The sequence below is a fragment of the Macrobrachium nipponense genome, chromosome 8 (genome assembly GCF_015104395.2).
Source record: "Macrobrachium nipponense isolate FS-2020 chromosome 8, ASM1510439v2, whole genome shotgun sequence".
Lineage (NCBI taxonomy): Eukaryota > Metazoa > Arthropoda > Malacostraca > Decapoda > Palaemonidae > Macrobrachium > Macrobrachium nipponense.
In genome coordinates, this window is record NC_087203.1 from 75,991,055 (window position 1) to 76,005,078 (window position 14,024).

At 42.7% G+C, this 14,024-nt stretch overlaps 1 protein-coding gene across 1 annotated transcript in view; it reads right to left on the reverse strand.

Moving 5' to 3' along the window:
- Positions 1–353: 353 nt before the first annotated feature.
- The window catches only part of LOC135222856 (zinc finger HIT domain-containing protein 2-like), a 96,833-nt gene continuing 83,162 nt past the window's right edge, over positions 354–14,024 (reverse strand). Inside the window, exon 7 of the mRNA XM_064261194.1 lies at positions 354–5,215. Coding sequence (XP_064117264.1) covers positions 5,049–5,215 — 167 coding nt within the window. The 3' untranslated portion in view covers positions 354–5,048. The remainder of the gene's footprint in view (positions 5,216–14,024) is intronic.

A 14,024-nucleotide genomic window follows, 5' to 3' on the forward strand; every position in this document is an offset into this window, starting at 1 on the left:
AATGTGGTACTCGGCTAATGAAAAAACAACGGCTGTGTGTCAAAAACTCAGTATCAAAATTGTAATCCATATAATAAAATTATAATATTAATGAAAAGCAAAATGGAGTCACACTGATGCCCTAAGATCTTAGTCAGCAGAAATAGAAGAGAAATTTAGAGAAAATAGCCCTCTCTTGTAAATTTATTTGTAAAATGGACAAAGAGAGAACCTAATCTTGTTGCAACCAAAGAAGACAGAATGGGTTTGCTAAGAATTTGCAATAATTTTATTTAAATTTTGCCAATAGTAACCCAATGCTCTCCTGTCATAAAACTAATATCATACCTGTTGGACCAAAAAAGAATAAGCTTTTGTGCAGGGAGGGGTTTATTTTTTCAGTGGAGGTCAACAAAATACACATCAACAGTTAGGAGCCATACACACACTCTTAAAACTGCACTTTAAAATGGGGAACACTTCTGCATGCAAGAGTGCTTTGAGATGCACTACTAATCATACTAAACAATTTTTTCAAACAGCAGTGCTTATTCTTTCAGAAAAATACTCTATTCATGAACCAAAAGGTCATATTAAAATCCAAAGACTCCTGAACTTTCAACTGATTCAAAATCCATAAATGATACTGTATCATATTTGTTTCTTAAGTCTACTTATCTCCAATCACTATCTGTAACTAGCCTAACATCACAATTATGAGTGGTTTTACATCTACCTAAACCTACATATTTCTCATACAATTCTGAAAATTCTGATACCCTATTAATATTTGTGACTATGTGTAGATCTATACTAATTATAAGTAATTGGATAAATTACTGGGAAACACATTATATGTTAGGATATAAATTATTTTTAGAGGAAAGTCTACAATGATGTTTTTCAAATTATAAATCAACTAACATATAAATACAAAACACTCCAATTTAATCTACCATCTCTGAAACACTGTTGTACTTTACTTAAAAACTGTGTTCTGATACCAAATACTTCCCATCAGCCTTCCTACAATATCAACAGCCACAGAAAATATATCTACTAAGCAGAATATCATTCCCCATATCAGGAAAATCCCATGGAAGTAAAAATACTTTAGATGATAGCACAGTTAAAAGAATAATGCTAAAGCAACTTAATTTCACATAAATATAACACATTTCCTGGGTATACAAACACAAGTCTTTTATGCAGGAGCATTCCTCAGCATGAACTGGAATCCATTGTTGAAGCTTGGAAACAAATACTTAACTGGTGAAACATCAAGAACTAATCTTAGGGTGGCTGAGGTGGGATTATGGTAAAAGGCTCTGACTTGTTCACCTAAGAAAAACATTAAGTACTTTTAAAAATTTGTCATTTGTTCTGACAGAAAGACAACCACTGTCATTTACATATGTCACTCACACTTTAGGTGAGAAATAGTCTCTCAACACACTGGTAAGATGAATCATCAACTGGAAATTTCATGTTCCCAGTCAATAGAGATCTGGTATAATGATGCCATAATGATAGGGATCTGAGCCCTAGTGAGAAGTGTCTGGATTCTCACTCTTACAGGGAAACCTCAGAGAAGCAAGTATGACTTTTACAAGTCCGAAGAGGATGAAATCTAGTCAATATTATAAAAAGGGTTCAGATTATGGTTTTATTCCCCACCCTGTGCTCCCTTTTTAAAAGGATGATCAAAAGAATTCATGTTATGAACTGGAGCTCAAGACAGGATGCTTGAAATACAGCCTACCTCATATTTGTTTGATGCAGTACATACAGGCAGGTTGACGGCAACCAAAATTCACCAATAACTGAAATTCAAACGTCTACGGGCACCGCAATCCACCTTACGGTGCCCTAGACTGATTAACGACTCCTTTGACAGTGTCATGGCCAGATATTTTATCACATATGTAATAATTCTTTAATAAAAATGTGGAATTTCACTTACCTAATCCTTTACATACTATGGTCTGCACAGTAGTTCTACAAATTTTTCATGTCAGATTCAATGAACTTACAGGTAAACCTTGGCCTAGAGAGAGAGAGAGAGAGAAGAGAGAGAGAGAGAGAGAGAGAGAGAGAGAGAGAGAGAGAGAGAGAGAGAGAGAGAGAGAGAGAGAGAGAGAGATATTTGTCAATAAATATAATCCTAATTCAACGCTGGAAAAATGGTGTGGCTGAAATCCAGAGCCAATTGGGATCGCATTGCTGAAGCTTGTCAGGCTCTTAAAATGTCAGTTGTTATATCAGATCCAGATCCCAAGAAGCTAAATGAAATATAAGATATGTATGTCCCTAGAAAGTTCATCAAATTTAGGACAAATGTCCAGCCATTGTTTGATGATACATGTGGATGAGCTTACCATGAAAAACAGACCAAATTCAATGCAAGGGGAGAAAAATGGTTCAATTGAAAATTATGTATGATTTTTGAGTCTCGCCGTGCTGACAACAGAACTTACCGTACAGCCAAGTGAAATTACAATAATTCCTTGAAGAATAAACTTCAAGGACTTAGTCTCATCTGTGGTGGACCACATTGGCATCATCTATCTTTGGGTCAGGCTCATTTGATATTCAACCACTACTAACATATGATGGTAGATTGATTAATGGCCCTAGGGAGGAGGCTGAATTGCTTTATCAAGCTGTTGAAGCAAAGCAATCAGCTAAGGATATCCATCTCCCTGATACTTGTCATCCTGATCCTATTCTTACAAAATTTGCATTTACAGGAACGTCAAGAAAATTCTGGATAATCTTGATAGCTTGGATGGAGAAGATCCTAATGGTCCCTTCCCTTTGTTTTTTGAAAAAGTTTCTAGTGTTGTCTCCCAAGATTACTATATCATTATACGTAATGATATTCTCTCTATATGTCCTGTAGAGAGAATGGGATATTTTAATGGGGAACAATTATTTTTGAATAAATTATTTTTACATTTGTTTTTCATGCTTTTTTACAATCTGTCATTCACAGTGCCGTAAAACCAATGAACAAAGTTGTCCATTAACCAATCTAAAAATTTCTTTTAGCAATAAAATTTCAAGATATGTTTATTTACATGTAAAACAATCCAAAATAATGTATACCTCAAACTTGATCCAATCTAGGATCGTTCATACTTTTTTTACGTTTTTTTACAATCTGCCATTCAAGCGATGAACAAGATTGTTCAAGAACCAATCTAAACATTGTTTTTTAACCAAAACATTTCTAGATATATATGTTTATTTACACACAAAAAAGTCCAATACAGTACATAACTTACTTGATCCTAACCTGAATTATTCATACAGACTTTTTTACAAGTCTTTTTCACAATTTGTGTTTCACAGTGTCATATAAGAAATGAACAAAACTTTCAATAAACCAATCTAGAAAAATTTGGTTTAGCATTATTGCTTCAGGATATGTTTATTTAGACATAAAACAGTTCAAAACTGCTAATAACTAAAATTTGATAATTCCTTGAAATTCAGCATTTGATCCAAGACACTGCAGGTGGCCAGCAACTACAGCAGTCAGAACAACTGACTATCCCCAGACTACAGATGCCTCAGAGTAAGAATCTGATCCTCTCCTGCAAAAGAGGCAGACGCACCAGTCTGGCCTAGTAAGTGCTCTTAGACCATGATTACAAACAATCAGATCTAGTGGTACCTATTGCTAAATAACAATTCAGGACTACATCATAACTGCTTTAGATTGTGATCCACAAACCCGTAGACTTCACACAGTATGAGTTGAAGTTAACTTGCAATTACTAAAATCACAGTCCACATTTCCATAGACTTTTGCATGATCTGTTGAAACCTAATCAGGCACTACAAACAAGCCTCAGTGCACTACTGCACTCACACAATATGAATCTTGGACATACCAAGAATACCTAAAGTGCTTGTGTAGTTACATGCATGCAGCTCATTATGATACTCAGTGGTATCATAATGTAGCAACATTTCATGTACAAAACCCCTGTTGCGCTTGCATGATCTGGTAATTGTGTTTGACATTATCCGGAGTTCTTGATGAACTAATCACCATCCAAGGGTTAATAAGATTGTATGCATATAGGTCACCAAATACCCAACACTATCATACAGCAGGGGCCTGTCACATGTGGACCTTCTCTCTGTATGCACACAGTCTAGGGATCATGCATGTGTTGAACAGGAAGGTACGTAGTACAAACTTTTCTCTGAGCATCTACACACAGTTATTAACTGGGGAATACATACTCGGAGACAGCCATCATATTTTGGAAATGTGTGGGGAGATATCGCTTCACAAAAATGCTCAAAGAACCATCTGACAGCAGATGTCTTACTCTCAGGTAAGTGAGTACTGTTGCTAACCACAAGGAGAAAGAATCACTCACTTGAACCAATGGAACTTTCTAGCTTCTTCCCCCAGAAATGAGAAGACGAAGACAAGGAAAAAGATAAGTATTTGGTGATGGGAAACCCCCACTAACCTTCCTACCACTAGCTTACTACCTTGTTACCAAGATTCAGTGACCAATTCCAGATCAGGTTGATGAATACTCCAACATGAAAGACAATTGTGCATATTTCCCAAAGAATAACAATAATTAAAAATTTAAAAATAACAGGAAAAAGTAAATAATCACTTAGTAATACTTATATCCATAAAAAAAGCACTACTAGATGTGTCCATGTGTTAAGTACACTTTATGAATTTCCAAAAGTACCAGCTACTTTCCAGCAATGAACCATGAATTCTATGGTATAAACAATGGTTTAGTACAGCATATAGCAGCTCATGAATTCACTCTTACACTTAAAAGTCATCCATTAAATACTTGATTAATATACCATTTCTTTATACAAATCATGGAAGCACAACCATTCTCTATCTGAAAATTCTGACATGATTTGTGCCACTAACTTAACAATCCTTGCTTAAGTATATAAAAGGTTACATTTACAAACATAAAGCCACATGAATAAAAGCTTTTAGCAGCCATAATCTGTGGCATTTCTCCTCATAAGAGCACAGACAAAATCTCATAAATTATGGAGAAAAAGCTCTATGATGGCATTAAATTACAGATGACTGAAGAGTGTTCTTTACAGTATGAGAGGAAAAACTCAATTTTCTTGATGGAAAGCTTAACTGTCTGAAGAGTTGTAAGCTTCAAATTAACATGCTGATTAGCTTCAGCAAATGCTGATGCAAAGAGGCCTTTTCTTTCTCCTGAAAAGAAAAAATGTAAATTCATAAACAAAGTTAAAAGTGAAGTTATATCAAAATTAGTTTTTCAAGCCATCAACCATACTATTACAGTCAGGCCATATCATGGTCTCCAGATTTACAATCTTTTGTAAACAAAAGAAGAAACTGTATCTTGAATTTTATGAGTTATAGACAACAACTCACTGCAAAATTCAAAATTTGCAAATACTCTTAAAACCCTGACCTTAATTCCTAGTACCATATAGTGCATTTTTAGCCATAAATTACCAATTACAATATACATAGAGGTAATTATTTACCAAATAATAAACAATACAGTAATGCTACCTCAATCTTATGTGATTCGAATTTGCATGAATTCGCAATAGTGCAAACTTTTCATCGGAGTACAACTAATTATCATATGCAAATTTTTCAAACAAACGAACATTTGCGAATCCTCAAGAAACATGGCAAAACCCTATAAAAGTGTTTGTTTAATTTTCTATGTAAATTTAAAAGTTTTAAAGCTTTTATAGTGGAACCTCAGTTTTTGTATGCCCTGGTTTTCGTAAGATTCAATTTTCGTAGACTTTTTCTGAAATTTTGTATCGAGTTTTGTACGTTTCCTTGGATTTCGTACACTTGGAACCGCTCCTTCCAGGGATGAAGGGATGACTGGGCCCCGTACTGAGCACCCAAACAAGGCATCCTGTCTTTTTTCGTGACTCATTCTGCCTTTGTTTCTCATTGATTGAGCATCACCTTGCAAGCAGTCCGTATCACCGCACGTTCTTCGTGTTTTGTGCTATTTCTGCCAGTGAAACTGATTGCAAACTAGCCATCATGGGACCAAAGAAAGTCCAAGTGCCAGTCTTACGGTAAAAAAGGCCAGAAATACTATGGAATACAAGAAAGACCTTGTAGCGAAGTATGAAAGTTGGGCACGTGTTGGTGATCTCGCCAGGATGTACGGTAAGTCAGTGTCAACAACCAATTCTGTTCTAGCAAAGAAAATGATATTGTTATTTTACAATAAAGTTTTGTACATACTTACCTGACAGATATATACTTAGCTTACGTCTCTGACGTCACGACAGAATTCAAAACTCGCGGCAAATGCGACAGGTAGGTCAGGTGATCTACCCCACCCGCCGCTGGGTGGCAGGTGTATGAACCAATCCCCCTTTCCAGTCATAATTTTTCTTCCACCTGTCTCCTGAGGGGAGGCTGGGAGGGCCATCAATCGTATATATCTGTCAGGTAAGTATGTACAAAACTTTATTGTAAAATAACAATATCATTTTTGTACATGAACTTTCCTGCCAGATATATACTTAGCTGATTGACACCCTTGGTGGAGGGAAAAAGACAGAGCTAACAAGGAAAAAGGGGAAACAACATCTGTTGTAGGATACTAACAAACCTTGGTTCTTACCTGATAAGGCTGAAGACTTCATAGTTACTGTCTATTAGTCTGCAAAGCCTGAAGAGCTACAGCGAGGGCGTGACCTACAGCTGAAAAGACTCTTTGGGTCTACCGAAGGGATTTGATATCCACTTACTCAGTAGAATCCAAGTCGGATCATGTCAATGGGGATTCGCCCTCTTAAATGACAGAGCCTGACCACTACCAATGCAGGGAGCTCTAGCACAAACAGATCACCTAACCATTCTAATGTTAGCAATACGAATAGAAAGAGATGCCTACCCGCATCCTCTTTCAAACAACCATAAAAACACAATACAAACAATAGGGGAAAAAATTTACAAAGGATATGCTTCAGCTCCCTGCCCCAGCACCGAATCCGCCGATACATACGGGCCTAACGCGAAGCACTTATCGTAAGTAATCTTGACGTCTCTAAGGTAGTGGTTCGCGAATACTGAATTGCATCTCCAGAATGTTGCTTTCATCAGATTCTGGAGTGACATATTCTTGTTGAAAGCCAAGGACGTCGCAATGGCTCTTATCTCGTGAGCCTTGACTTTCAAAAGCTTGAAGTGATCCTCACCGCAAGCCAAATGTGCTTCCTTCACGAGGCTTCTAATAAAGAAGGACAAAGCATTTTTAGACAATGGTCTACTGGGATCCTTTACAGAGCACCAAAGTCTGTCCTTAATGCCCTTAAGAGACTTCTTCCGCTGGAGGTAGTATCTTAAAGTCCTCACAGGGCAAAGAGTTCTTTCTGGCTCTTCCCCTACCAGGGAGCTAAGCCTGGAACCTCAAAAACTCCTTGGCCACGGATTTGAGGGGTTCTCGTTCTTAGCTAGAAAAGAAGGAAGGAAGGAACAAATCACGGAATCTCCTTTGAAACCTACCCTTCCTTCTAGAGCATGAAGCTCACTAACTCTCTTGGCAGATGCTAAAGCCAAAAGAAACAGAGCCTTCTTCGTAAGATCCTTGAAAGAAGATGACTGGGGAGGTTCGAACTTTGAGGACCTCAGGAAACGAAGAACCACATCCAGGTTCCAGCTCGGAATTTGAGACGAGGGTTTCTTGCAAGTTTCAAAAGATCTTAGCAGATCATGTAGATCTTTGTTGTTGGAGATATCTAAATTCCTGTGCCTAAACACAGCTGCTAACATGCTCCGATATCCTTTGATGGTCGAAACTGCAAGACCGCATTTTTCCCTGAGAAAAACCAGGAAATCTGCGATTTGGGTCACAGAGGTACTGGAAGAGGAAAGCTTCTGGTTTCTGCACCAACAGCGAAGACGTCCCACTTCGACTGGTAGACACTAAGGGTAGAGGGCCTTCTAGCTGATGCGATAGCCTTCGCTGCCTTAGCTGAAAACCCCTTCGCTCTGACAAGACTTTTGACAGTCGAAAGCCAGTCAGATTGAGAGCGGGGAGGTTTCTGTGATACCTGTCGAAGTGGGGTTGTCTGAGCAGATCTACTCTTTGTGGAAGAGCTCTTGGAAAGTCCACCAGCCATTCCAGTACCTCTGTGAACCAATCTTGGGCCGGCCAGAATGGAGCTACCAGCGTCATCCTTGTCGCTTCCGAGGCTGCAAACTTTCTGAGTGTTTTTGACTCAGAATCTTGAATGGAGGAAAAGCATAGACGTCCAGACCTCTCCAGTCTAGAAGGAAAGCATCGACTGACACTGCTCCTGGGTCCGAGATCGGGGAGCAGTAGAGGTCTATTCTCTTGTTCTTTGCTGTCGCAAAAAGGTCGATATGAGGTCTGCCCCATAACCTCCACAGGTCCTGGCAAACTTCTGAGTGCAGAGTCCACTCCGATGGGAGCACTTGATTCCTCCTGCTCAGGAGATCGGCTCTGACATTCCTTTCTCCCTGTACGAACCTGGTGAGGAGAACGATCTTCCTTGCCTGAGACCACAACAGCAAGTCCTTCGCTGTTTCGTACAGGGAGAAAGAGTGTGTCCCCCCCTGCTTTCTTATGTAAGCCAAGGCTGTGGTGTTGTCCGAGTTGACCTGAACTATAGCATTTCGGACGTGGGGCTCGAAGGCTTTTAACGCCAACCACACTGCCATCAACTCTTTGTTGTTGATGTGCCAGGACACCTGTTCCCCCTCCCAGGTGCCTGACACTTCTCTTGACCCTAGGGTCGCACCCCAACCCGTCTCCGACGCGTCGGAAAACAATACTTGGTTCGGGTTTGGCATGTACAGAGACAGACCTTCTGCAAATCGGAGAGGATCTGTCCACCACAGAAGGTCCTTCTTGATTCCTTTTGATATCCTGAAGGAGAATTCCAGGTCTAGAGAGAGACACCTCCAGTTCCGGTAAAGGAAGAATTGGAGAGGTCTGAGATGCAACCTTCCTAGAGAAACGAATTGCTCCAGCGAGGAAAGTGTCCCCAACAGACTCATCCACTCCCTCGCTGTGCATGCATCTTTCTCTAGGAAGGTCGTTAGTTTCTCTTGGCAACGAGCAATCCTCTCTGGTGATGGATATGCCCGAAAATCCGAAGAAACCATCCGAATCCCCAGATATATCAGCTCTTGACTGGGGATTAATTGTGACTTCTGGAAGTTCACCAGAAGCCCCAACGAACTTGCTAAAGTCAGTGTCTTTTGTAGGTCCTCCAGACATCTTTCTTGTGAGCTTGCTCTGATCAGCCAATCGTCTAGATAGAGAGACAGCCTCACTCCCTCCAAATGTAGCCACTGCGCTACATTCTCTTCATTAAACCTGTGAAAACTTGAGGGGCTGTCGAAAGGCCGAAGCACAAGGCCCTGAATTGGAAGATCTTCCCTCCCATCATGAATCTCAGAAACTTCCGTGAAAAGAAGGATGGATAGGCACATGGAAGTAAGCGTCCTGAAGATCTAGGGACACCATCCAGTCCCCTGGACGAAGAGCCGCCAACACTGAAGAAGTTGTCTCCATGGCGAACTTCCTTTTTTCTACGAAGACATTCAGGGCGCTTACATCCAGAACCGGTCTCCATCCTCCTGAGCTCTTGGGAACTAGGAACAGTCTGTTGTAAAAACCCGCAGAATGAGGATCTTTCACTAGTTCTATCGCCTCCTTCTCCAGCATAAGATCTACTGCTAGAGAGAGGGCTTGATTCATGATGGGGTCCTTGTACTTGGCTACCAACTCCCTCGGAGTTGTCGTCAACGGAGGTCTTGATATGAAGGGAATGAGGTAGCCTTTGCGGACAATCGAGAGTGACCAGTTGTCCGCCCCTTTCTGGGCCCAGACGTCGGCAAACTTCAGAAGTCTGGCACCCACTGATGTCTGGAGAACTTGAATCCTACTTCTTCCCTCTGATGGATCTAGAGAAGGTCTTCCCTCGTTTAGTGGGTCTAGATCCTCTAGAGGAAGAAGCTCTGGCAGGAGGGACTCCTCGAAAGGGCTCCTGCCTAACTGGAGTCTCTCTCTTGGTTTTAGCTTGGAAAGAAGAGTGAGGCTTCCTGGTAGACTGGGCTAGCATGTCCTGTGTAGCCTTAGCTGAAAGGGCACAAGAAACATCCTGAACGATCTTCTTAGGGAAGAGTTGAGGAGAGAGCTGAGAATACAGGAGAGAGGCTCTCTGAGCATGCGATACTGATTTCGTCAGGAACGAACAGTACACAGATCTCTTCTTGATCACTCCCGCTCCGAAAAGTGAAGCTACTTCACTCGATCCATCCCTCACTGCCTTGTCCATACACGTGAGAACACTGATAAGATCCTCAGGAGAAATGGAATCCAGGGTCTGCGTCTTCTTGGCCAAAACGCCCAAAGACCAGTCTAGGAAGTTAAACACCTCCAGGACTCGGAACATTCCCTTCAACAGGTGGTCAAGCTCATTCATCCCCCATGTCGTCTTAGCAGACATGAGGGCAGAGCGTCGAGAGGAATCCACCAGTGAAGAGAAGTCCGAGTCTGCCGAGGATGGAAGAACGAGGCCCAAGGGTTCTCCCGATTCATACCAGAACCCTAGTGTCCCAGTAAGCTTAGAAGGAGGGAAAGAGAACACCGTCTTCCCTTTCTCTTCCTTCGAAAGAAGCCACTCACCAAAACCTCTAAGCGCCTTCTTCATAGAGATTGCCGGCTTCATCCTGACACAGGATGAAACCTTCGAAGTTTTCGAAGTCGAAAATAACGAAAGAGGCGAGGGCGGGGCGACAGGAGAAAGGGCGTCTCCAAATTCCTGAAGCAACAGGTCCGTCAAACGCTTGTATGAAGAAACGGAGGAATCTTTAGGAATTTCTTCTTCCAGGGATCCTGTTCTTCTTCCGCCGAAGATCCTTCACGATCCTTACGATGAAAGGCTGTCTTGTCCTCAGCCGAGAGTCCATCCTTGGAAGAACGTCTGGAAGAACTCTGACATCTAACCGGGGAAGTTATAACTTCCGTTGAGCTTCTGCCTGAAAACTCCTTCTTGTCAGGATGAGGGCGTATTCTAGGCTCTTGGCGCCTAACGAACGCAGGGCGAAAATCTGGCGAAGAGCGCCTATCAGGCGAAGAGCGCCTATTAGGCGAAGAGCGCCTATTAGGCGAAGAGCGCCTATTAGGCGAAGAGCGCCTATTAGGCGAAAAGCGTCTATCAGGCTCCTGGCGCCTGTCTAAAGGAGAGCGGCTGCCTGGCGAAGAGCGCCTGTCATGCGGGAAGCGATTATCAGGCTCTTGGCGCCTGCTGCGAGGAGAGCGAATCTCTGGCGACGAGCGCCTACCAGGCGAGAAGCGTCTGACAGATTCCCTGCGCCTAACTCGAGGAGAGCGAAAATCGGGAGAAGAGCGCCTTGAAGGAGAAGAGCGCCTACCAGGCTCTTGGTGCCTGCTAAGCGAAGGGCGGCTGACAGGAGAAGAGCGCCTGTCTACCAAAGGGCGTCTGGTCACAGGAGAGCGAAAGCCTGAAGGAGAGCGGCTACCATGAGAAAAACGCCTACCAGGCTCCTGGCGTCTGCCAGCGGGAGAGATCCTGTCTCGAGACGAGCGCCTGTCAGGAGAGGCTCGTCTACGGGAAGCCTGCCCCTTGTCCGACGGAGAAATGATGTCCGCAGGAGAGCGCCTGTCCGTTGAAGAGCGCCTCGTACTACGATCCACTCCTGGAGAGAGGGCGGTTACTGACGAATAGCGTAAACCTGGAGAAGAGCGCCTGGACTTCTTTACCGGGAGCGAGACGTCCTTCCTACGACAAGAAGTCACAATCAAAGAGTCAGCCAGAGCCGTAATCTGCGCCTGCAGACTAGCCAACACACGTGTAGGAGACTTAACAAAGTCCTTCACGGGAGACGCAGCTCGATCCTTACTAGGAGAGCGAAACTCCAAAGAAATCCTCGGTTTCTTCACATCCAATCCAGGATCTTCCGAAAAAACTTCAGGGCTGGAGGGGAGAGCGGAAGAAGCCTGCCAGGCTCTCTTCGACGGCCGAGAAGCTTCCGAGGAGCTCCAACCACGTTTGGGCGAAGGAGAAGGCGAAGACGAGAAGCATTGCCGTAAGACTTCTCTCTTGGCGCGATCCAAGGTAGCCTGGGATCGAACATCAGGCGCTACCGAGGGGACGCCTGACCGGTGGGGGTTCTCCCTAACCTTCCTGCGGCTTTCGACTTTCCTCCTCCACTGGGTCTGGGAGTCTGGAAGAGGTCTAGCCTAGAAGCATTAGGGAGCCGATCAGACGCACCCTCCACTGCACTGGGATCACTGCACAAATTGCTATCACTCTTACCTTCTAGCACTTTAATTTTCAGCTCCATGCTGCGAATAGTGGCTCTCATAGTGTCCACCTCCGAAGGCGCATCTTCGGGTTCGGTGCAGGAAGCAGGGGCTGAAACTGGTAAAGGCGCTACGTCTACAACAGGGTTATCAACTTCAAACTCGCTAGCGCGAGACCTACTAGAACTCCTAGATGAAGCTTTCCTAACCTTGTCCTTCTCAAGCTTTCTTACATAAGAGAAAGCGCCTTCCATTCTTCTTCATTCAAATTACCACATTCATTACAAGGGTTAATAAATGAGCAGTCATTCCCCCTACACCTCATGCATACTGTGTGAGGGTCTACCGCAGCTTTCGGTAGCCTCACCTTACAATCGCTAACAGAACAAACTCTGAACATAGTTGATTCCTTAATTTCTAAATCAGACATAATGAAATTCCAAGAATAATCAAAAGAATAATCCAAAACCGGTCCACAAATCGCAAATGCCAAGCCAAGGAGCAGGTACTTCACCAAAAGTCCGATGAAACAATCCAGGGCGAAAACGAGTAATAATCCAAAATCAGGAGGTATCGACAACAGATGTAGTCGACACCGGCGACAGAAAAATTATGACTGGAAAGGGGGATTGGTTCATACACCTGCCACCCAGCGGCGGGTGGGGTAGATCACCTGACCTACCTGTCGCATTTGCCGCGAGTTTTGAATTCTGTCGTGACGTCAGAGACGTAAGCTAAGTATATATCTGGCAGGAAAGTTCATGTACAAAAAACTAAATTAAGGCAGCTGATGTTGCCGATGGGGTCACTTTATTAACAAAACAGAGATCGAAAATAGTAGAAGATGTAGAAAAGCTTTTGTTAGTGTGGATAAATGAAAAACAATTAGTGGGGGATAGTGTGTCTGAAGCGATCATTTGTGAAAAGGCTAGGCTGTTGCATGCTGATCTAAGTAAGAAAATGCCAACAACAAGTGCTGCTGTTAGTGATTTCAAGGCCAGCAGAGTCTGGTTTGAAAAATTCAAAGTGTACGGGGATATATAGTGTCATACGGCACGGGGAGGCTGCGAGTTCCGATAAACATGCCGCCAAAAAATTCATTCAGGAATTCAAGGAATATCTTGAGGCTGAAGGATTCCTCCTTAAACAGGTCTTCAGTTGTTTTGAAACAGGCCTGTTTGGAAAAAAAAAATGCCAAAGAGGACCTACATCACTCAGGAGGAAAGTTTATTGCCAGGGAATAAGCCTATGAAGGACAAGCTAACTCTCTTGTTCTGTAGAAACACCGGTAGGGATTTCAAAGTGAAGCTCCTACTAGCATATCACTGAAATTCCCCAACTATTTACGAAAAACATTGTTTTTAAGAACAAATTGCCTGTGATGTGGAGGTCAAACAAAAAGGCATGGGTCACGAGGCAAATTTTCATTGAGTGGGTCAATGAAGTGTTTGGCCCTTTAAAAAAAAATACCTCCAGGATAATCAGTTGCCCCTCAAGTGCCTCCTGGTAATGGACAATGCTCCTGGGCATCCTCCTGGCTTGGAAGACCAGTTGTTGGATGAATATAAATTCACCACTGATAAATTCTTGTCCCCTAATACCACTCCTCACATCCAGCCCATGGACCAGCAAATCATCTCGAACTTCAAGAAACTTTACACAAAGGCATTGTTCCAAAGGTGCTTTGAAGTGACCTCAGACACTGAATTGACC